The 23,712-nt window shown below is 40.8% G+C and overlaps 1 protein-coding gene across 3 annotated transcripts in view; it reads left to right on the top strand.

Annotated features, from left to right (window-relative positions):
* The window catches only part of SMAD4 (SMAD family member 4), a 28,515-nt gene extending 5,085 nt beyond the window's left edge, over window positions 1-23,430 (top strand). Inside the window, exons 2-13 of one of the 3 annotated variants that reach the window (XM_086770509.1) lie at window positions 1,743-1,881; window positions 4,890-5,255; window positions 6,164-6,338; window positions 6,752-6,781; window positions 8,388-8,603; window positions 10,395-10,514; window positions 10,646-10,756; window positions 12,586-12,636; window positions 14,760-14,943; window positions 15,949-16,117; window positions 16,963-17,101; window positions 18,302-23,430. In XM_086770509.1, coding sequence (XP_086626635.1) covers window positions 5,007-5,255; window positions 6,164-6,338; window positions 6,752-6,781; window positions 8,388-8,603; window positions 10,395-10,514; window positions 10,646-10,756; window positions 12,586-12,636; window positions 14,760-14,943; window positions 15,949-16,117; window positions 16,963-17,101; window positions 18,302-18,513 — 1,656 coding nt within the window. In that variant the 5' untranslated portion in view covers window positions 1,743-1,881; window positions 4,890-5,006 and the 3' untranslated portion in view covers window positions 18,514-23,430. The remainder of the gene's footprint in view (window positions 1-1,742; window positions 1,882-4,889; window positions 5,256-6,163; window positions 6,339-6,751; window positions 6,782-8,387; window positions 8,604-10,394; window positions 10,515-10,645; window positions 10,757-12,585; window positions 12,637-14,759; window positions 14,944-15,948; window positions 16,118-16,962; window positions 17,102-18,301) is intronic. The other 2 variants (XM_086770510.1, XM_086770511.1) reach the window with 2 other exon arrangements.
* The last annotated feature ends 282 nt before the right edge of the window (window positions 23,431-23,712 follow it).

The following is a 23,712-nucleotide window of genomic DNA, read 5'->3' as shown; positions in this document are numbered from 1 at the left end:
TGCCCAAGCTGTTGGATTCCTGATTGCCGGGATCGTATTCCTTTGGGTTGCATCCCTGACTTCCAGCTCCATCTGTAACCGCCTGGTTTCTCTGCGTAAGCGTATTATTTCCTTTTCTTGTTTGGGGTTGATCTTTCTCCCCAAATTGCCAAGTGTGGCTTTTGTGGGAGGAGAGGGGGAAGATAAGAGACTGGTGAATGTAAAAAGTATTTGTTTAAGGTTGTTCTTTGTATGTAGAAAAAGAACGTGAGTTGTTTTTAAGAAGACTGGATTTGTAACTTCTCAGCAGATTTCAACCACCTTAGAGAACTGGAAAGGGGAATTGTTTGCAGGAAGGGATTTTTCAGATAAGTCACAAAATTTGTTTGCCTGAAGGGCTAAGACACATTGACAGCTGTTTAGGTAACTTCTCAGCAAATTTCAACTACATTAGAGAATTGGGAAGGGGAATTGTTTGGAGGAAGGCATTTGACGGGATTTTTCAGGTAAGTTGCAAAATTTGCTTGCCTGAAGGGCTGGGGCACATTGACAAGTGTTTAGGTGAAGTCTTCTTATTTTTTAGCAACCTCTGCCCCTGCATCTCAGTTGAGCTTCTGTACAACTACAGTAATACCTCTCTAAAACCAAGGGAATCGAATCTATGTGTTTTTTCTAGCCATCAAAAGCAGAAAAACTTTCTCGTTTTTCTGAAACCCCTTGTGCCTTCTTCAGACTGTGTCCGTCTGTATGTGTCTGCATGCGTTTTTTTGGTGAAGAGTTTCAAACTGAAGTATACTTCAGCAACTCTTGGGCCTCGCTTGAAGCCTTCCAAATGATCTTATCTCTTAAATACCTAGTGTGCTGCCTGAAGGGTTGCTACAATTATTTGGAAGTCATGGGTCATGCTGTTTTTGGCATGTAAAAGCACTTGTTTCTTAAGCCATGCTGGCTTATAGTATTATCTTGCTGGAGCAGCTGAAGAGACACTGGCAAACAAGGTGGAATATTAATTTTCTCTTCCATAACTGCATTGATTATCCCTTTGGGCGAGATCTCATTTGCTTTTTGTACTTTGCTCCATTTTGTCCAGTTAATCAGGAGCACCTTGCTTTCACAAACGGGAATGCTCTCCTGGAGCTCTGAGCTAGCTTTTGCAGAAGGTGCTGAGTGTTGAACTTGGTCGCTGTTTTCTGGTCACGCTAGTAAAATGATCACTGTTTTGAGAGAAGGAATGTAGCAGTTGATCTGAGAACAGTGGAATAGTTTGGGTTAGTACGGTGCTTATCTTGCTTTCCTGCCCGTAAGATAAATAACTGCAGTGAGGGCACTAGTGTGACAGCTCAGTAATGTTACTTCCACGTAGATAAGTCAATAACATGTTTGATTTTGGTTATATATGAGGTAGCATGCTGTTATAGGTGCCTGCGTTAGAGTATTTAAATTGTTCAGGTAACCATTTCTGGCAGAATTATCCACAGACATGAAAATGAGGCATGTGGCACCAGTGTTGCATTTTTAATTTTAGGCAGCTGCTTCATGTTTTGCATTTCATTGCACAGGCTAAAAAGATCCATCACCCTTCAGCGAGGCAGCCGTGGGGAAGTAGGACGTATGGAAGAATTATGGTGTTTGCTCAAGTCTGCATCAGTCTCGAAGGAAGAATTTCAGTTAATGGTTACTTATCAGTGCAAGAGTAGCTTGTTTGCTACAGATCATCGGAGCTGTTTTTAATTACCTGGCAATCTTTTTTTTTTGTCTTTCAGATATATCTCCTCTCCAGAGGATCTTGCTCTTGTTCCAATACTTAGACTATTGCAGGACACTAGTTGTCGTTCGCTTGATCTGTAACGTGCCTGTTAATGCTTAGTCGCTGACATAAATTACTTTCTATAACGTAACGAGGTACTCCTTGATAACTTTTAACTTGTTAACATTTATGTTAGCCTGACCCATTTTTTTTTTTGTCTTCTGTGTTCTGCTGGCCTCACACTATAGCAAAAGGGAGAGAAATACCTTTCTGTTCCTTGGTAGGTGAAGCTGAGAGCTGACTCCTCCTGCTGCTTTTCTTGTGTTCCCTGTCTCTTCTCCCTACCCCTTTCCCCCCGAAGCACTCTCTTGGCCATTGCTGTTTCCATGAAATTGCTGGGTAGAGGAAAGTAAGATCTTTGCTCAATGTATTTGGCACTACCTATTCCACTCTAAATCTAAGCTTGAGCTGTAGCGTGGGGTCGCCTCCTTGGGCGAGGAGCCTGCGAAGGAACCAATTTGAAGTTTCGTGCTCACATCAAGTAAACGTTGAATTACACAAGCACACTGTTGTTTTGCAGAACATTTAGCACTCCGTGTCTGAGGGCATGCTGGAACTTTATCTTCAAAGGCTATCTTCTAAAAATACAGCGCATTAAGATTGCATTTTGCTTTTATTTGCACACATGGAAGTAATATAGTAAGAAGGTGCTAAGGCACCACTTGAATGTGTGACTCAGTCAAAGATAGGCTTGTAGAGCTGTTTTGTGAAAAACTAAATTTGTAGGGTGTAAAAACTTGGCTTATCTGCAAAATATACTAATGCTTCTGGTGCTTCAGTAGAAATACATCACAGCATTTACCTATGTGTGCCAGCTTGATAGCCGCTGACCTCACCCCCTTTTTCTGGGGATCGAAATTGTGAGATTAAATACAGGATTTCTGTAGAGGGGACTTCTAAAGGGAGGCTCCTGAATTGCCCTGCGATTACGCACCGGCAGTGCGTAACAGTATTCAAAATCCCAAACAAGTGGCCGGCTTTCAAAAGTGCTGAACAGTCAAAAGCTCCTATTGAGCGCAGCGGCAGCTGAGGGGTGACTCAACATTTCTAGAGATCATTCCACTTAAATAAGGATTTATTTGCTTGGTCTTAGTCTTCTGAAAGGTAGCAAGTGAAGTTCTCATTCATAGTTTTAGGGGTGAGGAAGATAGAGCTGCATGTCTAATTTTAAGCATCCCTTTATTTAAAGCTCTTTTGGCTAATAGCTTTATCTAGTCACTTATTTATGATTACTTATGCATATCTATCTGGGATGCTGTTTTGTATTTAAGGAAAATGATGTTCTATTCTGTTTTAGCTGGCAAGCTTTTATGGATTTATGCGAGTGCGGGTTGCCATGGAGAATGACTGGCAGGTTAAGCTTGACTTTAAAAAGAGGCTTATTGAGTTGAAGCACAAAAAAACCTAGCGTAGAGGGAGAAACTTTAATAGCTAGATAAAGTGATCTTACTCAAACTTTTAGGTAATTGTTTTCCTTTGCGAGAAATTAGGTCCAAAAGCATCCTTACAAAAGAAGAAAACTATTGAAAATGGAGCAGGGGGAAGATCTGTGATGTATTTTCTCCAAGTATACCCAAGCATGCTGAATTGAAGTTGGAGAAAATATTAAATAGGGAAGACTTTGTTTCCTTTTATAATTCTGCTGTGTTTGTGTTACAATATTCCTGTAACAAGAAGGGAAGCCCTGCATTCACACTGTAATTTGTGTGATGTGTTAACTTTTTAAATGAGCATCCCACTCTTATTTTTGTGCAACGCATTTGTTTCCAATGAATAGCTGCTAGTACTGTACCTCTAATAACATGGAAAATTCCAGTGCAGTAACAGATCTTTGACTGGATGTGTTCCTCAGATAATGTGAGCAAACCTTTTTCCTTAACTATCAAAATCAAATATGTTTTATGTACATTGCTGAGAACAACATGTTAGTTTCAGAAAGGCTTATATTTTAAGCTTACTTAGAAAATGTACATGTAGTAAAATAACTTCTGTGTGTTTGGTACTGGTGTCTTAAGGGAGTCAGACCATGCAGTTGGTAGAATGGTGTTAGTGGATGGCTGCCTGAAGCCAGAGCTGCTTGAAGAAAAGCAGCTTTTTGACAGCGTTGTCCTCTTTCTGTGAGTGCACAAACCCTGCCGTCCTATGTTTCTGGCTAAAGCAAGTGTAGGAAGTAGCTCATTCAGAATTGAGAAAATCAGGCTAGCTCTTTTTCTCGTTTGTCAATTAAAAGAAACTTCAAAAGGATGAGGTCTGCTGGCTTTGAGAGGAATGACTTCATGGCCAGAAACCACTGCAGGGTCTTAACAAATGGAGTTTAAAGGCCAAATGTGTTAGGACAGACTTGCTCCTTATCTTGTATGTACTGTGATTAAGGCAGTTCTGCTTGAGACAACTTCGAAGTGCTTTTTTAAGTGACTTCAGTTGGTTTGTCTTGATCCAGAAGAAGCTGGATCTGAACAAGTAGAGACAAATGTGCCAGCTGGGATTTTCATGTATAAAGGTAGATGCAATACTAACTCACATAAATGTGTATTAAGCTAATGGCCAGGTACGGTTTCTGCCTTTCTGATTAGCAAAGAGAAATAGAGTTAGTCTGAGATCAGAACATAGCTGAGCTATTTGAGCAGGATTATCAGATAAAGATGACCGATGATTCTGGTGTGCGTTCATGCTTCTTCACTATTCAAATTTTGTTTAAATCAATGCCCCTTGATTCCCAGTCAGTGTTTTCACTTCGTTTCATCCTACCAGTACAAAACATAGGAAATCATTGTCACTGTTCTCCTTTTCCTGATTCAGAGCCTGTTCATCTAATAATCCCTCCCTTTCTATATGTACATACTATGTGTACATGTATATAAACTATAATCTTTATTTAAATATTGTTACTAGGGGAAAAAAAAATCTTATATCTAAAACTGTGCAAGCAGTGTCTTAAGCATGTTTTAGCTATCACGGGACAAGCAATGCAGTTTTTTTCATGTGCTTTTAATATCCTGCACTTAGCTTGAAAATAAAAGAAGCAAAAAGCCACAGACTTCCTTAGAAACATGATCTGCAATTTGTTAAAAACAATTCTAATGTAGATATTTTTTCCTCCTAGGTTTTACCAAGAGACAGTACATCTAACACTTAACTTGGATCATCTCTTGTTCATCAGCTTGAAAATCATAACAGCCCCCAAAACTGACATTTGATCTGAAAGAAAAAGCTGTGACAAATGGACAATATGTCTATTACTAACACGCCAACAAGTAATGATGCTTGTCTGAGCATTGTTCACAGCTTGATGTGCCATCGACAAGGTGGAGAGAGTGAAACTTTTGCAAAACGCGCAATTGAAAGTTTAGTTAAAAAGCTAAAGGAGAAAAAAGATGAATTGGATTCTTTGATTACAGCTATAACCACAAATGGAGCTCATCCTAGCAAGTGTGTTACAATACAGAGAACGCTGGATGGGAGGCTTCAGGTTAGTACAAGTGCAAATCAGATGTTTTCCTCCTAGTGAAGCTGGAGCAAAAGTGAGTGATGCAGGATCCTAGAGTGTTGAGGAAGAGTAGCTCTTCTCTTGCATCCCCTCTCACCCCCGTTTGTAGGCATGTTTTCTGGCTGGAGCTCTGGACTGCTGCAGTAGTTGATAATTTTTTTTTTTCAAAAGGAGCAGAAGGCATGGGATCACCATAATAAATGAGCGTGTGTGTGGCAGTAAAAAGCAGGGTCATGTAACAAATTTGGCTGTTTATCCTGGTATTTTCACTACAAGCTTCTGTTAGCTCTGTGTTGGTCAGCAGTGTGAAGAAAGACCTATGATCCCTTGCTAAGGTACTCCAAGGAGTCTGCACTGAGGATTTATGTTAGCCTTACATCGTCAGTACTCAGTACCTGTACAGCTTGGGTTGCGATTTCCTTGTTCCAGGACAGATGTCGTGTTTGCTGGCTAGCTTTCTGTCTACCCTAGAAGCATTTTTTTTTTTTTTTTTTTTCAGTATAATGGATTGGCATTCTTCTACTTGTAAATTCCTTACAGTGTAGCTTAGTGCCTTGTTCCTCTTCTTCTGGGGCAAAGGTCCTTCATCATCCATGGTGGGGAAGGTGACCATACATACTACATTAAGCACAAATTCTGCTTCTGCCATTTTATATCCAGTATTTTTTCTTAAGAGTCACAGTGTTGACTTAACTGTAGCAAAACTCTAGTAGAAATTTATTTCTGTTGAGTACAGAACTTGGGTAAACTGTAAACCACCTTTTTTTTTTCATATTTTGATAATGGAGAGAGGTTGCGTTGTTGTTTGTCCTCTTCCAGCTTTGCTCCTCACCAAGTAAAGTGAAATGTCTTGCTACTTTCCCAATCAACTTTTGTGTCTGACTTTTTAGGTGGCTGGTCGCAAGGGATTCCCTCATGTGATTTACGCTCGTCTTTGGAGGTGGCCTGATCTTCATAAAAATGAACTCAAGCATGTTAAATATTGTCAGTATGCTTTTGACTTAAAATGTGACAGTGTCTGTGTAAATCCTTACCATTATGAGCGTGTAGTATCGCCTGGCATTGGTAAGTAGACTCTTGATTTAAAATGGAACAGTGGGAATTAAATGTAAAATGTTTTCCTTTTCAGTGTAGAAAATACAGGCCTAAATTAGAAACATTAACTTTTAATGATCTAATTGTAAATTACTCTCATATGCTCTTGTCTGTCTTCTTAATGGAATTATTGTTTTACCTTTCTTCCAAATTTGAAAGAACAGTTTGTGGCTTTTGTTTAAACCTTTCCGTTGGCTTTACACGCAGTTCTTAACGTGTATCCTAGGAATAACTTAGCATCGAGACTTGTGTCGTGATGGGGGGGTGATAGATATGTAGAGTCTGTAGTACTAGTTTGTAAAGGCTTGTAAAGTTAATGTTCGAACATTGTTGGAGATTTCTGTGTGTATAATCGTCCACGCCTCTTTTTCTTCTTTTTAAAGATCTGTCAGGACTGACACTACAGAGTTCTGGTGAGTAGTTCTGTTTACTGTTGCACTTCTGTGGGCACAAACTGTGTTAAACTCTGCGGTGTGTACACGGTTTATTCCTGTGTATCTCCTTGGGAGGGAGGGTAGAGAGCAGATGGAAACGCGTTTGTCTCTCCGGTTTTGGAAAACCAGCTAAGTAGCGTGTGAGAGGCAACTCTTGGTTAGCTCTTTAAATTGAGGCTTCCACTCAGCTTGTAGGTGTGTTCTGATTTCATTGCCTGCAACTTATAAACCCCAACAAAAAATAAAAACAAAGACTTCACGGTTGAATGCTGCTAATTAAAAAAAAAAAACCAAAACCAAGACCCCAAAACTTGTCCACCTGTATAGTGTACTAATTAGTGGAATTGGGACTAGATGCTTATGATTTAATAAGTAGTTTAACAGCAAAATAATAGAAATTCTGTGATTAATATGCAAGTGAATGAAGCAGTCTAATATTCTTGCTCTCACTGAAATTTGAGAGAAGTTGAACTTTAAATGTCCAATGAACATTATTCAGAAATCTGAGATTGTGCAGCTGGTAACTGCTTTATTTCAAAACTGATTCTTTTTTTCCTTGCAGAAGAAATTCATAAGAGAAGGAAATTTGGGTAATCCAGTGTTTTAAGCGCATTATTAGAAGTATTCAAGCAAAAATGTCTTTAAAAATCCCAGACAATCCAACAAACTGTTAACTTCACAAGCTTTAACTTGTGTGCTCATCTCTGCTAATTTGCGTTGTTACCTGTGCCTTCTGAAAAATGATCCTTTTGTACAGAATCAAAGCTTGCTCTCCAGCAGTTAAATACATAATAAGTGTTTTCTTGTCGTGCTACTGTTTTTGCAGCAGGAAATAGATAATTACTGCCAGATTTTAATATATTTAAGGCTGCTTTAAAAATGAGCGTGGGAGCTGATGTAGTGTAAGAGTTTTCCATGAACATGCTCAGTAGGGTATATAGGAATAAATTGTTGTAGTAGCGATGGTGGTAATTTCCTTACATTGTACGTGGAATATTCTGAATTAGGGGCTACATTGCTAAATGTAGAATAGTGTTATATTGTCTTTGAATGTGAATTTGATGTTTCTGGTCAATTCAGATGGGAGCTGCTTGAAATTACTTAAGGGGTGCCTGAAGTTTTTCATCTGCTGTGTTCGTGAATTAAATTTTTTGTAGGAGGTTTATGTATGTTCTTACTTGTGTGCTGGGAATTGGTTTGTGAGCCGCTGCATTAACATACATTTAGGTGCTTGGCAAAAAGCATGTTTTCCCCTTTTATTAACCATGTCCAGTCACCCAGTGATGGACTAGAAAACAAAATACTTTTGGAGTCTCCTACTGTGGGCCTAAACTGCTTGTCTTGATAGCAGTAAGGAAAATAAACAGTTTGCTTTTCCATCCAGTTATGCTTCAAAATTTCCTGCTGCTGACTGGAAGTGTTTATTTGTAATTTAGAGGAGTGCTTTAGCAATGTTTATGTAAGTTAAATCCTTCCCCCTACTAGTTTTAATAGCATTGTTATTGCTTGAAAGTGGTAATGCCATTAATAGTTAAACCCTGAAAATAGATTTGCTTTGCATGTTCAACCCTTTGCATCTTCACAGCTCCATCAAGCATGTTGGTGAAAGACGAATACGTTCACGACTACGAGGGACAGCCGTCATTGTCTTCTGCCGAAGGCCATTCGGTCCAAACCATCCAGCATCCACCAAGTAACAGGGCATCTACAGAGCCTTATAGCACCCCAGCCATGTTAGCTCCTACTGAGGCTAGCACTACCAGCACCACTAATTTTCCCAACATTCCTGTGGCTTCAACAAGTAAGATCATCGAGATTATATGAAGTGCTAAACTGTGAAAATGTGAAAGCTCAAAGATAATCCCTGTTTTTCGCCAAAGCAGATCTTGTTTTGGACCTGTGCTGCTGCCACGCTACGCTGATGAAGTGTGTGGCACTGTGATCTAGGCAGTCTCATAAGTGTTAATGGAAGGTTTTAACTTGGAACATAATTTCAGTAGCTTTTCCTGCCGGTCTAGTCTTTTTTTCAATGAGACTGACACTATGTGAGTGTTACAAGACTGTTTTGGATATGCCAAAAGTTCAGTGATACGATGTTAAAACAATTGACCACTGACAAAACATTATGGCTATTAGTGGAATAATTGCTGTAGGAATGGAAGATTTTTTATTTTATTACAACAGCAAGCAGGACAACAAATGATCTACTGTAAGGTGGCAGTGTCGAGAGGTTTTCATACAATTCTGTAGTGTTCCACAGCTAACAAAATTAGTCTTCCAGTTTTAACTTGATTATTTTTATAGCGGCCCACTGTACTACCAAAGTGACAGCCCTAATTAATATTTTCATAAGTCCGTTGGAGAGCTGCGTTGAAGTTTTTCTTAATTTCTGTGTGTGTTGGGTACAAGCAGGAGAGGTTTGGTTAACCAACGTCAAACCTCACACTTCCCTCCAGCAGGACAGTAAAGCAGTTACGTACGCACTGTCCTGCAGCCCTAGTGTAGGGAAACCATGAAGTTTGGAGGGGTTTCACGTGCATTTCATCGCTTTAATATCAAAGATGTGTGAATATAATGGGTTTCATGTTATTAAATTTGAATTAATGGTGGCGTGGCATTTTGATAATGTTCTTCAATTTTAGCTGATGATTTTTTTGCTAAAACTAATGATGGTTTTGCCAAGCTGAGATACGATATCTGTATTTGTCTCCAGCAAATATTAAACTAGGCAGTTTAATTTTATTGCATTTGCACAACAGTTTATAGTCATAACTTTTCTCATCAGTGCTGTAATTGTTGGAGCCAAGTGGAGAGGGAAAAAGCTTGTTTCTAGATTTTAGTTCAAGTTTTCCATGTGTAAAATTCTGCTAGCCACACTAATTTGAGAGTGCAAGTGTACTTGTGAAACTGCTGATCAGTTTAGTATTAATGGCTGAGCTGAAGCCTTTTAAAATAAAATTCTGTTAACCTGTTCTGAAATACCTGTAGTTTAACTTTAAAGCTTAGACAATTCTTGAAATATTTATTCGGGAGAAAAAAACCCCAGCAGCTTTCTCAAGGAGGAGTCCAGTGATGTATGCAGCTCTATTCAAGCACTATTTTATAAAATACAGTACTGTTCAGTGTGTTTTGGAGGAATGTAAATTTAAGTGAGTGTCCTCCTTTGGAACAGTAGTTATGACATGCTGAAAATGAGCACCTTGTTGGACCTGCTGTTGGCCTGCTGGGATTCATACCAAGTCTGCTCCAGCTGTGTTATTCAGTAAAACCTGTGACATCTCTTCTTCTTTCCTTTCGAGCTAAAAAACGAGATGCAAACAAAACAAAGATGTGGCTGATAAACAGAGTTCTCGGCATACTTCTACGCCTAAAATACTAAGGGTGTCAGAGTAAAAAATTAGCCGATGCCGAACGTCTTACTTCACGTTTCCTAAGACACTCTGGTGGGTGGAAAAAAGTACTGAAACCAGACTTGTAGGAACTGTGTATTGCAGTGCCCTTAGTTGGGTGTATTTTCCTACCCAGTAGTGCTGAGCTCTTCTTAATTAAAATTTTGGAACGTTCATGAATAGGTAGTGTGTTCTTTTACCAGGTCAACCTACCAGTATATTGACAGGTAGCCATAGTGATGGACTCTTACAGATTGCTTCAGGGCCTCAGCCAGGAACTCAGCAGAATGGGTTTACAGCTCAGCCAGCTACTTACCATCACAGTGAGTATATACATATGTGCACTCTTCTTAGTTTTCTAAAACCAGTTTCCAAATGTTCAGGAGAAATAGAGGATTAGACGCGAGATGTGGAAAAACTCCCTTAAAAACCAAGCACTCCTTTCTTTTTCTAGATAGTACTACAACTTGGACTGGAAGTCGGACGGCAGCCTACACGCCTACCATACCTCACCACCAGAACGGCCATCTTCAGCACCATCCACCTATGCATCCTGGACATTATTGTAAGTACTGCAGACTTTCAAATTACTGACTTTGTTTTCGCTTTTGTGGAAGGGTGGGGGCTCCTTCGTGATTATTCTTTACCCTCAAATTCTTTTTTTTTCTCTTTATAGAGGTACCATTACTGCGTTTAGTATAATCTGACAGTTAAATTCAAAAGCTTGATGGACTCTCCTCCGTTAAAGCAGCAGAGATGAGAAATTCAGATCGCTGTAGTGATACCATCTGTATTATAGATGTCTTGCTATGCCTAACAAAACTAGCATTTCCTTTCTAAACCTCTGTTTTTAAAGCTTTGCACTTTTGTAGTAAATATTTGCTTTGCAGAAAAGGAAATTGATTCAGAATGTGTGGCTGGGATATTTTTCTTTCAAAACTTGGAAGTTCCTGGCTGTTTTTATTTTCTAGAAATTTTGAAGCCTTGTCTTAATGATGTAACAGTCTGCATTAAGCTTTATAAGACGTATGTTCATGAACGCTAGCCAGTTTAAAAGAATTTTGTGAAAGTTCGTGCAGTGAAGTACTAGTCAGCAAAGTGGACTTGCCACAGCCTGATGCATGAGTATGTTTGGCATACAAACTTGAAAATCTTTCATCTATGAAATAGGACCACAACCTCTTGTTCTAAGGTACAGGAGATCAGAAGGGGAAAAAAAAAAGTGATGAAACTTCTAGTGTAAGTGCCTAGCACAGTATATGCATTCTAAGAGTATAGTGCAAAAAAAAAGCCACCCAAATTAAAGATTTTCTAAATTGTTCTAGCTTTTTGCCACAAAGTTCTTTGTCTTTATAGTATAGTAACTAGATCACCTGTTTGCAGCAGTGGTTGTTAGTAGAAGGGAGAATATTCTGTAAGTTAATGTTGGGGTGATTTTTAAGCTTGTCTCTGTCAAGAAAATTGTGGTTTAGATACAGTCATTAAGCTTCATTATTTTCTTCTGGTAGGATCCTACTTCATTTATCATCTCATTTCTCAGAAATATCAGGATGTAAAAACTTCAGTGGTGCTGTACATACTCTATAAGGTTTTCTTGGTGTATGTATCTTTCCATCGTTAATATTTGTAACTGGCTGGTGATACCACATAGAGCTTTTCTTGGCTGCTGCCATTTCTCACTTCAGAAAAGCTGCATGTTTTGACACCTACCGACATTGTGCCTGTTCTGACGTCTTGTTGCAGAAGCTGCTGTTACTTGGAATACCATGTTTAAGTCTTTCCTCCTTATTCTCTGCTGCCTGTAAGGGACCCAGTTTATTTTATAAAAGTGGAGAGAATAAACTGAGCAATACCAAGACCATATTCAGGATTTTTTTTTTCTGTGACAGAATGAGTTCTCTAGGGCTTTTTTCCATCTTCAGGGAGTGTTTCTTGTGGTCCAGTCCAAGCATGCTGAGCAACTTGTTCTGTGATTGGTGAAACTAATGAAGTTTCTGACAGGTACATATCACATGCCTCTATACAGTGATTCTCCCCTTGCCCTATTTGGGGGCAGATGTGAAGCCTAAGTCCTATTTCTGTTGCATCTCCATGCTACGTCTGGTTTCCACTCTCTCCTGGAACTGAGTCTGGCTTGAGCAGCGTGCAACCTTTCTTCCTGGGATGCTGATGGAGCTCTTTCCTCAACTTCTGAATTTTTAGGAAACCTCTAAGTGTAATTCTTCAGTGGGCATTTTTCTCCCTTGTCAAATTTGTCCATTTGACTCAGAAGTTACTGTGGTTTATAACATCTGGCATCCTCATAAGTCTTTTTTTTTTTCCCCAGGAAAAGAAATTAAGAAAGAAAACCTTATTTTTCCTTATGTAAAACAAATTGCATGTTTTCTTTTAAAGGGCCAGTTCACAATGAACTTGCATTCCAGCCTCCTATATCAAATCATCCTGGTGAGTAAAATCTAACACATAATGCTAAGTATTACAAAAATGCATAACTTTCTGGTTTGAGTCTTTTTTTTTTTTTTTTTTTGTCTTGTATCAAGTACACTGAAATTTGTGAGAGATATATTCAAAAGAGGAGGAAATAACAAGAGGAACCATTTTATGATAAGTCTTCTTTTGAATTCAGACCTCTGTTTTGAAATAGTGATGTGCTCTGTGAACTGAAAGTAGTTTAGATGCCCAACTCAAAAATTGCAATCCCAGACTGAGCTAGTTCATACCCTGGAGGTGTCTCAACCCCAAATGTCCTCAGTGCTAAACTTCGCAGGGTGCCTGAAGTTGTACTTTTCGCCAGCTTGGAAACGTCATGGAGTTTAGGTCATGACAAAGCCCTCTTGGATCTGTGATCTGGAAGTTCATCATCACAGCCAGATACCCTGAAAGATCAGTATTGCCTTTCTTAGCTTTTGGTGTTGGAGTTCCTGTTTGGACCTTTGCATACAAGCTTGTTTTTTTCCAAGAATTTTCATTAATGGTAGCAGTTCGTGGAACCAAAGAAGTCTTGTCTTGTGGTCCAGGCAAGCTCCCTTGCAGGTGCAAGGTGGTATTCTGTTTTTAACAACAGTAAAGGTGTTGCCTGCACAGAGAGAGCTGCATAGCTGAAAAGCCTGAAAGTGTAACTCATTTATTCATTGGCAGGTGATAAATCAGTACCAGAAATACAACTGTTGATAATTGCTGGCTGAAGTTAACTGTGGCTGAATCGTATTTCATATTATTTAGTGTGTCTCTTTCACCCTATTTGATTCACCTGTTGATTTCACCCTGTTCAGTCCTCAGAAATATGAGTATTTATTTGAAGATAAAAAAGACTTAAGGGAATTCATGCAGCTTGGTTTATTCTTTTCTAATAAAAGCAGAACTGCAGTTTCTTAAGACAAGTAGGCGTGCTGTTGGGTGCTTGCAGCTTGTAATGAACGAGTACCACTTAGGGCACTGGGAGAGCCCGTTTTCCTGTTGGCTTATCAGGCTGCTGCGTTTGGATCCTATCGCGTTAGCTCTTCTGCTTCCCCTGTTTTGAGTACACTGCTGTGCTGATTTTCTTTACCCAACCCAACAAGCTGCTGGCTGCGTTACCCTTTTGTGAAAATGGGCCCTTGCAGTCAGCCAGGGTGCTGAGTCCCCAAAATCCCCAGTGACTGAAGCTTAGGGCAACTTCAGGCTTAAGTGTGTCTGTAGAGAGAAACTCTAACACTGAAAGCACACACAACAGACTCTGCAGAAGGCTTGACAAGCCCGTTCCTCCCAGGTAGCACACAAGCAGCAGATAACACATACAAAATCACTTTGTGTGCTTTGTGAGATTTCCTCGCTTGCTTGAGTGTTTGAGTTTCAGTAGCACACTCCGGGGAGTCAGGGTTTCCTTTCCTCACGTGGTAGCTTCTTCCAAGTACCATCTTTCCTTTGTAGCCAGCTTTTCTTTTTAAAATAACATGAGTTGAAAGGCACCCCTTTGCTATTAAAACATCCCGTTTTGTTCTGCTCCCTGGCTTAACACTTCCTTGTTTTATCCCATGCCTGACTTCCTTGCATGCAGACAAAATCAGTATGTCATCTTTGATGTTTTTCCGCCGTTGCCCTGCTTTCCAAATCCAATTTGCTTTGCAGGGAGGACAGAGAAAACTGACTTCTCCTAGGAGGTAGTTACTCTTACACCTTAGGGTAGATCTGTTTGAGAGTTAGTTTCTATCAGCCTAGACATGAGTAGGCATATATCTATTACTTCTTTATGCTAAAGGAGGACAAAATCAAGTTATAAGGTGCAGGAAGGCAGATGGTTTACAGAATTGAACTGGAATTATAAACTGTGCAAAGACTTGTAAGATCTTAAACTACAAAACCCCCTAGCATTGGTGTGTACTGAAATGAAAGCGACAAGCCCACGTTCGTTGCGGTAGGTAGTGTTCTTCTGTGCTAGCAGAGATGTCTTTGTCTACCTGAACTTGCTTCTGTGACTCTGCACTCTGAATGACAAATGCAGTTGCAGAAGACTTAATTGATTGTCTGTAATGGTTTTATAGGGTTTTTTTTTTCTGCCTTTCAATCAGTTAATTGTATATATCCTTCAGCTCCAGAATACTGGTGTTCAATCGCATATTTTGAAATGGATGTGCAAGTTGGGGAAACATTTAAGGTCCCTTCCAGCTGTCCAATTGTCACCGTTGATGGATACGTGGATCCTTCTGGAGGAGACCGTTTTTGCCTGGGCCAGCTTTCCAACGTGCATAGAACAGAAGCCATCGAGAGAGCAAGGTATTCTGCAGATCCCAAGAGCTCCAGCTGTCTGTGGTATTTGACAATATTTTGTCTGGGCTCCTGCGTGATAATATTTTGTTTTGGCTTCAGCGTGTGCCTCCCTTTTGAAATGACAAGTATGGTATGTTTCTTTTAACTGAATTATCTATAGCAGAGTGTGTCTTTCTAGGCCACTACCGTAACGCATTCAAAATGTGAACTGTGTGACAAAGACCCTCGGTGCTTCGCAGTAGTGCCTTGCTTTTCATTACTTTCAAAGGCTGTGCCTTCAAGGATAAAATTAGCAACTCGTGCCATTATGTATGCAAGCTGAATATTCCCTGTCCACACTACAGCGGGATGTGAGAATAACTGCAATATATAGATTTGTCAAAGGAGCAAAGGAGGGTTGGTGGAGAGCTGGTTGGATTCGCATTCATTCTCACCATGCGTGTGCTGGGCTTTGATGTGGAAGCATAGAGAACTGAAGTAATCTTGCAAGTTTTTTTTTTTTTCCTCTGAAGTGAAAAAGAAGAAAATTACTCCGTGTCTTCAGAAACGTTGCTTTGTGACAATCAGAATGCTAGATTGCCATAATGTGATCCAAATGAACATACAGGTCTGCATTGCAGTGTGGCTCTGTGTATGTACTTGAGTGACTTTCTGTACTCAAATGACTCGTTGGGGTTTTTCCACTTCGGAACAGAACCGAATGCGTTTGGTAACGCAGCTCTGTATTGTCAGTGAGTGCGTTAGTCGCCACTTGAGAATGATTGCTTCTGCGTTCTGTTGTTTCCCATAGATCTTTACATGGTATTACAGATGGCTTTTTACTTCACAGATTTTGTGTAACTGTATACTGACTTATACCTAAGATAATAACTACAATTTCAAGTAGGAGTGGAGTGTAAATTAAGGTATCACAGATGACTGAGAGCAGGAGACTTGTTTGTGGTTTACTCGGTAAAGGTTGGACTTACAACGTGTATACACAAGTGCATTGGAGCTGTTTTTCTTTTTAAGGTTGCACATAGGTAAAGGGGTGCAGTTGGAGTGCAAAGGAGAAGGTGACGTGTGGGTTCGATGCCTCAGTGACCACGCGGTCTTCGTTCAGAGTTACTACCTGGATAGAGAAGCGGGCCGTGCACCAGGGGATGCTGTTCACAAGATTTACCCAAGTGCATACATAAAGGTTGGTTTGATGCTCTGAGGTGAAAACTGGGGGGGCAATAGCATACGTTTGGTTATTTTAAATGTTAGGGAAGCTATGAGACACTGAAATAACTGTAACTTTGCTTTTGATTATCCTTGAAAAAACCTAAAGCTTTCCATTTTACAGGTCAGGTGACTTGAAAAATGACTCTAAACTGAAAGTATCACCTAGATGCTAAGACAGTAACTAATTTTGTATCTTGTCACAAACAATCTTGATGGCAGTTTTTTGTATTTTTAGCCTCACAATTTTAAATTAACTGATACTAGAGTTTTTAGCATAGGTTATCTGTTTTTTTACTCTTTTTCCAAAACAAGAATAAAATGCCACCAACCTGAAACCTGCCAAAACTTCAGACCTATCAGTTACTGGTGTTTTAAATAGACTAACACATTTCAGTAAAGCAGCAAAGGAGAATAAAGCCTGACGCAGTTAAGCAGGTCTTCTTGTCTTCCATTTTTATTTAAATGCCTATTTCCTGAAAATCCTGGGATTTAACTAAAAAGACAGGATTTCATCAGCCTGTGTCATCCTTCAGATTTTGATCCTGCAGCCAGTTCCAGGCAGTGTGCTGCTTTAGCCAGGTTCTGGTATTGCCGGTGGTGGTAACGTCATATGAGAAGAGTCTCTTAAGAATCAGCTTTAATGGATTGTTTCTGTTAGAAATTAAGCAGGTCAGGGATGGTTTGCTTTTACCCAAGCGCACGGTGAGACTGTAGGAGAGCACAGAGGTCCGGATTGCTGAGGATGGGAGTTGAGGAATTCTTTCCTTCTTTGTTTTTGGTAAGTCTACCTAGTTCAATATTTATTCTTTTTTTTTAAAGGTGTTTGATTTACGCCAGTGTCATCGTCAGATGCAACAGCAGGCTGCCACTGCCCAAGCTGCTGCTGCTGCTCAAGCTGCAGCGGTGGCTGGAAACATCCCTGGACCAGGATCAGTAGGTGGAATAGCCCCAGCCATTAGTAAGTACATTAAGTGCTCGATCTACCTTTTTTCCTTACCTGAAAACCGGTAACAGAACTCTCCCTCCTAACAGCACACCCTCAGCCGTGCACCCCTGCCCCTGCAACAGTACAAATGAACTCGGAACGCGGTAGCAGGGTTGGGGCGAGGTGGGGCTGGGGTGGCATCGTGGTACATCTGTTTTCATTCCCTTTGTACCCGCTCCACACACCAGTTTTCACTCTGTAGTTCTCAGGGGATGCTGGATATGCAGTACGGCAGAAAACATTCATATACAAGGTCAAACAGCATAACTCCGTGACTTTAAACAGAGATAGTTTTATCTGCTTGGACTCAAGTTTGAAAAATACTCTCTGAGACATAAAAACATTACTGAAAACAATGGAGATTACTGAGCGACAAAGTCCTTGACGAGGTCAGGGAAACTTCTTATTAACATTCTTGAGGAGAGGAAGAGGAAAGTGTGAGAGTGTCTTTATCTTTCTTTTTCTTTTCTGTTTTTGTTTTCTTTTTTTTTTTTTTTAAGTTGTTCTAGGCTAGAGTTTTCTTAGTTGCTAAATTCTAAATCCTTGAAATTATATCTGAGTACTTCTCAAAGTGTAAGTACTTACATGTCTCAGGCTGCTTTATGTGCTGTAGTGTTTTCTGGATTCCTGGTATTGCCATGCGGCTCTTTCCAGCTGTCCTACAAAGTGCTGAAGGCATTTAGGGGAATGTATGTAACTTCTGTCTTAGCCATATGTGTGATTTGAAGTTTGCCAGCTCTATTCATCTTTTTATTTTATTAGCTGTAAGTAGTGTAATTTGTTAATCCAGCTTCCTGCAGGTGGTCAAGTCTTGAGTTCTTACGCTGAAAGCTCAGCGTTCGGCAAGCCTCAAGAATAAGCGTTTTTCACCATATTTCCTAGGTAAAGTTTATGTGCCTTGTATTGCATAAGACATTAGGTTTCATCATATCTGCTTTATTATAAGGAGTTTTAAATTTCAACAGCCTTTCAAGATTGCAGAATGATGAAAAAAAAAAATTAATGGCAAGAAATGCAAAATAATTGCTGCGTTCATTATAGCAGAGACCTAGAAACATGGATTGGCCTTGGCTGTCGTGAGAAGGAACTGTACAAGAAGCAAAGAGCAGTAGTTAAACAAACATGATAAAAGAGCGTGACTGTGAACGTTTACTTGAAACCTCTCCTGTTTAGGTTTGTCAGCTGCTGCTGGAATTGGTGTAGATGACCTTCGCCGCTTATGCATACTCAGGATGAGTTTTGTAAAAGGTTGGGGACCTGATTACCCGAGACAGAGCATCAAAGAGACACCGTGCTGGATTGAAATTCACTTACACCGTGCCCTCCAGCTTCTAGATGAAGTACTTCATACCATGCCTATCGCAGACCCACAACCTTTAGACTGAGATCCCTCTGCTGCACTGCCGTGGGCCATTATATTGTGAGGATGGTGGATTGTAAAATACAATTCTGTTTATAACCTGAAGATATATTTTACTTTCGTTCTGCTTAATCTTCTAAACCCAGGTTTTAAAAATGTGTTTGCCGCCTTGCTCTTAGCAGAAAGAAACTGAACATGCAGAATTTGGATTTCAGTTATTTTCAGAACTTAATTGTCATAACACATGGCTCAGGGCTTAAAGCGAAAGGTGAACGCCTTACAAAGACTTCACAGTATTGGGTTTGTTCCCTTTGAACCTTTCCTTCTCTATTACGGCATCTTGGTGATAAGCCTCACAGGAGCCTTTTGTATGCAGAATATATATTATATATATATTTATATCTGAAAATTCCTTCTAATAGTTATAAACATTTACCTTATAGCAACTTTAAAATTCTGACTGATTTGTGATGTTCTTTTTAGGGAACAATAGTTGACAGGAGACTTCTTTATTTTGTTGACTATCTTGTTATGATTTTTCCAGATTAAAACATAGAAACTGCCAAAAAGTGAGGGATGAGACGTAACGTGGTTGGCATTGGTTAAAAATAGCGAGGAGAAGGAACATGGCTTTTCCTTCACTAGTTTTTAAAAAAAAAGATATCTTAGATTTTTATTTATATAGACAAGTGAGTTTTAAAACACTAAAGGAAATGGATACTTTCAGTGCTGGCACTCAGTTTAAGTATAACATGAAATACCCACTCTGCAAAGTTGCCACTGAAATTGCGTGATGAGTACCTAATGGCAGGAAGATATTTTCATAACTACTACTGACTTCGTGATTTTACTCAAGTAAAACTTGGCAGGTATTTTAAAAAGTTGCATGACTCTTTTTACTTGCATATACCATTAAATCACGTAAAATAAATATCACGTCGGTATTTAGGATCCAGTTTTTGTATCTGTTCACCATTTCCACTCAGGGCAAGATGGCAAACCTGTTTTTATACCTCTTGGTTATTTTAAGCCCTATGCCATCGATGACCGTATCAATTGGCAATGACTTTGTATAGAGAATTTATAGTGGAAAAAAAAAAAAAAAATGCAAATGTATTGACTGTATGACAGATACAATATGTATGCTTTCTCTCTAGTTAATAGCATAAATAAAATAATGAAAACCCTGATTTTTATAAATTTAGTTTGCTTCTATTAAGTAATTCTGCACCTTGAAACCGTTGATCTTGAGTGATGGATTACTCTGCTTCGCAAGACCAGCAGCAGCAGCCAGTAGTGGCAGGAATTTTTGTTTGTGTAAACTTGCCAGGAAGCAAGTCCAATTTCTCTTACTTTCACTCCTTCTCAATAAAGGCACGTCCTGAGGATATCTTTTTTGGCTACTGGAACGGGGTATGAAGGGGGAGCAGGAATTCCTTATTTTCCAGCGTGCGTGTGAGGAGTCGGAGCTTGGTTAAACGGGCTTAGAAGTGCGTAGATTCCAGGTTAAGTCCTTCGCGCGCTGCGGGTTCGGTCTGCCTGCCCTGCTCAGCACAGTTCTGATGGTGAACGTAAGTAGGATCTTGGAAGAGATTGTTCAGGAGCTTTTTGCCAAGTTTCTTGCATAGTTTCAGGCATCCGTAGAGGGCTGTGACACACAGAGTTTAGGTATTGCTTCCCCCCTGCACTGAAATTCTTCTGAAAGAGTCAGCAGTTGTCGTTTCTGCCTTCGGCGTGGAAGCACAGAAGATGGATGACTTTGGAGCGACAGCCAGAAATGGATGGGTTTTCTCCGCATTTTCATTAGCAGTGCTGCCTTCTTCAGACTAACTTCTAATGAGATAGCTCTTTTTTTCCCTCTTATGTGGCAACTTCTTGATGTTTGAAAACGGTTTGCTTTCCTTAAGGTCCTTAGTTTAAAACCTTTTTCGTTTTCCTTTCTCTCCTAATGATCGAGTTTGTCCAAAAAGCAAGCTGCTTCACATTCTTGAGGAACGCTTTCAGTAGAGGATTCTGACTAGCAACTTGGTTACACTTCATCCACAACGGAAAACTTAATTTTGGGGAAGAGACGAAGAGCCTGACCACATGTTCTTCTTGCCAGCCTCCCTTTTGAATGTTTCTGCTCTTACTGCTGCATTCGAGGTGCCTCGGCTTTTGTGGAGTGCTCGGCCTGAGTGACGAATTGCTGTTCATTTGTTGAGGAGTCCGTGAGCTAAACTCCCTGTTTAACTGTGTGGTTTTCCGAGGTGCTTATCTTGGTGGGTGACTAATCTGTATGTGGCTCCTTTACAGAAAAGCCTCTGTACCGGTTGCTTACACTTTGATTGGGCCAGACTTTGATAAAACAGCGAAAGATTGCTTCCACCTGTTATCTTGCCTGTGTTACAGTCTGAAGGAATTCAGCTGTGAAGCCTTGGAGTTTTTGCAGATGTTTTGCAAGTCTCTAACTCTCTGCCTACAGTACCTGCAGTGTAGTATTTAGATGGCCAAAAATGTTTGAATAGAGCAACCAAATAATGTCAACAGAGTCTGTCAGAACCAACAAATCACAAGCTCCGTAGCGGGAGAAATCTGAACAGCGTGTGAGGCAGTAAAAACACTGAAATGGCGTTCGTCTCACCCACCAGGCAGTTTCTGATAAGATGCAATCATCTCTGCTAAAGGGCAAAATGAGAGAATCTCATTCTTCGTTTTTAATATGCCTTTAACTTAATTTTTGTACTTTTATGACAAGACATAAAAGGCAGCGCATAATGGGTTGGAAACCCTTCAGCAGCAGCACATTGTGTCTCTGACAAGCCTTACATTTATGTCTTTTTCTGAGAAGTGGAAAAGAGCTGCCGCTCCTTGACAGCCGTGATGATCCCCATATGCGCTGCAGGCGGGGATGTCAAGAATGCCAGAATCGCGTCTCCTCTTCTGCTCTGAATGTCTAAAATTCGTATTTTTTTTCAGGTAGCAGTCTCTTGCAATCCCGTTCCCGTGTCTGCTCTGCTTCGTTCTTTTGATGGAGTAATTACCCCCGTGTTTCTCACCCTCCACTATGCGCTCCTCAAAAAAAGCATTGTGCTGGAGTACTTTGTAATTTCACTTCGCGTCCTGGAGAGCCGGGATTAGCTCCGGAAGGTTTAGACGGCTTTAGCCGTCTTATTGTTAGCTTGGGAAGCGAGGGCATTTCAAGTTAATGCCGCAGAGATGTAGGAGAGGAAACCTTTTCGTTGGAATGGTTTAACAATACTGAATTCTAACGGGAGTCCCTTGGAAGGAGCCTAACCGCTAAGCGGTGCTGGTTGGAAAACGGTTCCTTGCATCATTTTTCTCGGCTGGAGAAGGATGAGTTTAGGGCCCTGGCTGCTTTACAGAGAGGGACCCGAAGTACACAGGAGACCGCGATCTCCCCCAGTCATGAACTGGCAGCAGTAGTCTTTGAACCCGTGTCCAGCTCCTGTGCCTTACCTTTAAGACTGTCCGACTTCTTGTGACACTTCTGAAGACGATGGCGTCCTCTCTGCGTAGCTCAGGAACGAGTGCCTCAGTTGTTTTGCTAGGAACCGTCAGAAAAATGCCTATGCTTCTGCCTCTGAGCCCTTCACCTGTTTACATCCTGGTGGTGATCTTTATTGAGACGTCTCTAACCCCTTCTTTCGAAGAGCGAGCGCTTTAGAAAGGACTTTCTCCTTGATTTGCATTTTTACTCTGCTCCGCGGAGTGACTGCGGTTGCTGGTCCCTTTTTAATGCACCCAGTTAAAGACAGCCAGATGGGTCTTCCTCTAAGTGGGATTCAGACTTCGTCGAAGAAATCCTCTTTCCTCCCTCCCCTTCTCCTTCCAGGCCCCATGCTACTTAACATCGGCTCTGCAAAACTGTAAGATGCTCAGTTGTCAGGTGTTGTTAAGGACACGATTTTTGAGAGGTGAACCTTTTTTTTTTGGTTTTTTTTTTTTTTTTAAGTAAGACTTACTTAAAATGTTAAAAGCGACGGTCTTGCCTGTTCCTGCTGCTAACAGGCACGTTTCCATGACTGGTAGCAGGTTTTTGAGGCCCATGGCATTGTTCTTGGGACTGAAATTTGGAAGTTGCCTTGGGTTTTTCATGAGTGCTAAGCTGGTTGCTTCTACCCCTGATGTGAGCGTTTGACGCTTTCGTCCCTGGGCAGGGAAATGAAACCAGCGGAAAGCACTTCACCAGTCGTGTGGGAGCTGGATGCTGAATCGTGTCATCCACCTCCAAAACGCTCTTCTGGCTTAGAATCATAGAATCACAGAACATTTTGGGTGGGAAGGGACCTTCAAAGCCCACCCAGCCCAACCCCCTGCAAGGAGCAGGGACATCTCCAACCACATCAGGTTGCTCAGACTTGTGTGTTTTCTGCAAATCTTCTGGGAGGTGTGACCGTGCCGACTCAAAAGCAGCCACGTTCCATGCCGCCGAGCTGCCCAGGACTTCTCAGCGCTGCGAAGGTTTCACTCGGTGAGACCTGGTGGAAAGCAGAACTGCTGTCCACCAAACCTCCAGAGGTTTTGGCACTGCTGGCTGCTGCTATGCCTTGTGAGTGACACATCGCTCCGAAATTTACAGGACTTCATTCTTTCAAGCTCACCAAAATCACCTAGCGCTTTCTTGCTCCGGTACCTTTCTGTCTCTTTTTGGTGAAGTGTGGTAGCTCTACCACGTTGTGATTCAGCTGGATTGAGAGCTGTGAAGTACCCATAACCCAGAACTCGCCGTGAGAGGGTTTTTTGAGCATGAAAGCAGAGTTAAGCGTTTTCTTCTTTTAGCCATTGCCTTTTGATAAGCGGTCAACAGAATTCCCAGTAGTTCCTCTGTAGCTTACTGTATGTTTTTCATTAGACCTAGTTTGTGGATAATATACTGTAGTTAACTTTCCTGAAATTCTGTAACAGAGTATGTTTTTGATTAAAAAAGGTAAAGATTCAAGTCTTTGGCTGCTTTATTTTGTTCAGTGGAGAGCTTTTACCCTGATTCTGGCCGGCTGTCAAAACTGCTAGCTGATGTTCTCAGCTGCGTGGTGGCTGGGAGAGCTGGCCGGGGCAGGACTGGGGTTTCGGAGGGTCCTCTTCTCGCAGTCCCGTGTATCAGACACTTTGGTGCAGCCGGCATCGAACCCACACCCAAGTCCAGCGTTGTAACCTCTCTGGGCACCTGAAGGCACAACAGTTTTGTGGGTATTTGTATTAATGGAAATTATTTATTTTAAAC

The sequence above is a fragment of the Chlamydotis macqueenii genome, chromosome Z (assembly GCF_036417535.1).
Source record: "Chlamydotis macqueenii isolate bChlMac1 chromosome Z, bChlMac1.mat, whole genome shotgun sequence".
NCBI lineage: Eukaryota > Metazoa > Chordata > Aves > Otidiformes > Otididae > Chlamydotis > Chlamydotis macqueenii.
Note: the sequence above shows the minus strand (reverse complement) of the source record. Positions and strands in the feature narration are given on the sequence as shown.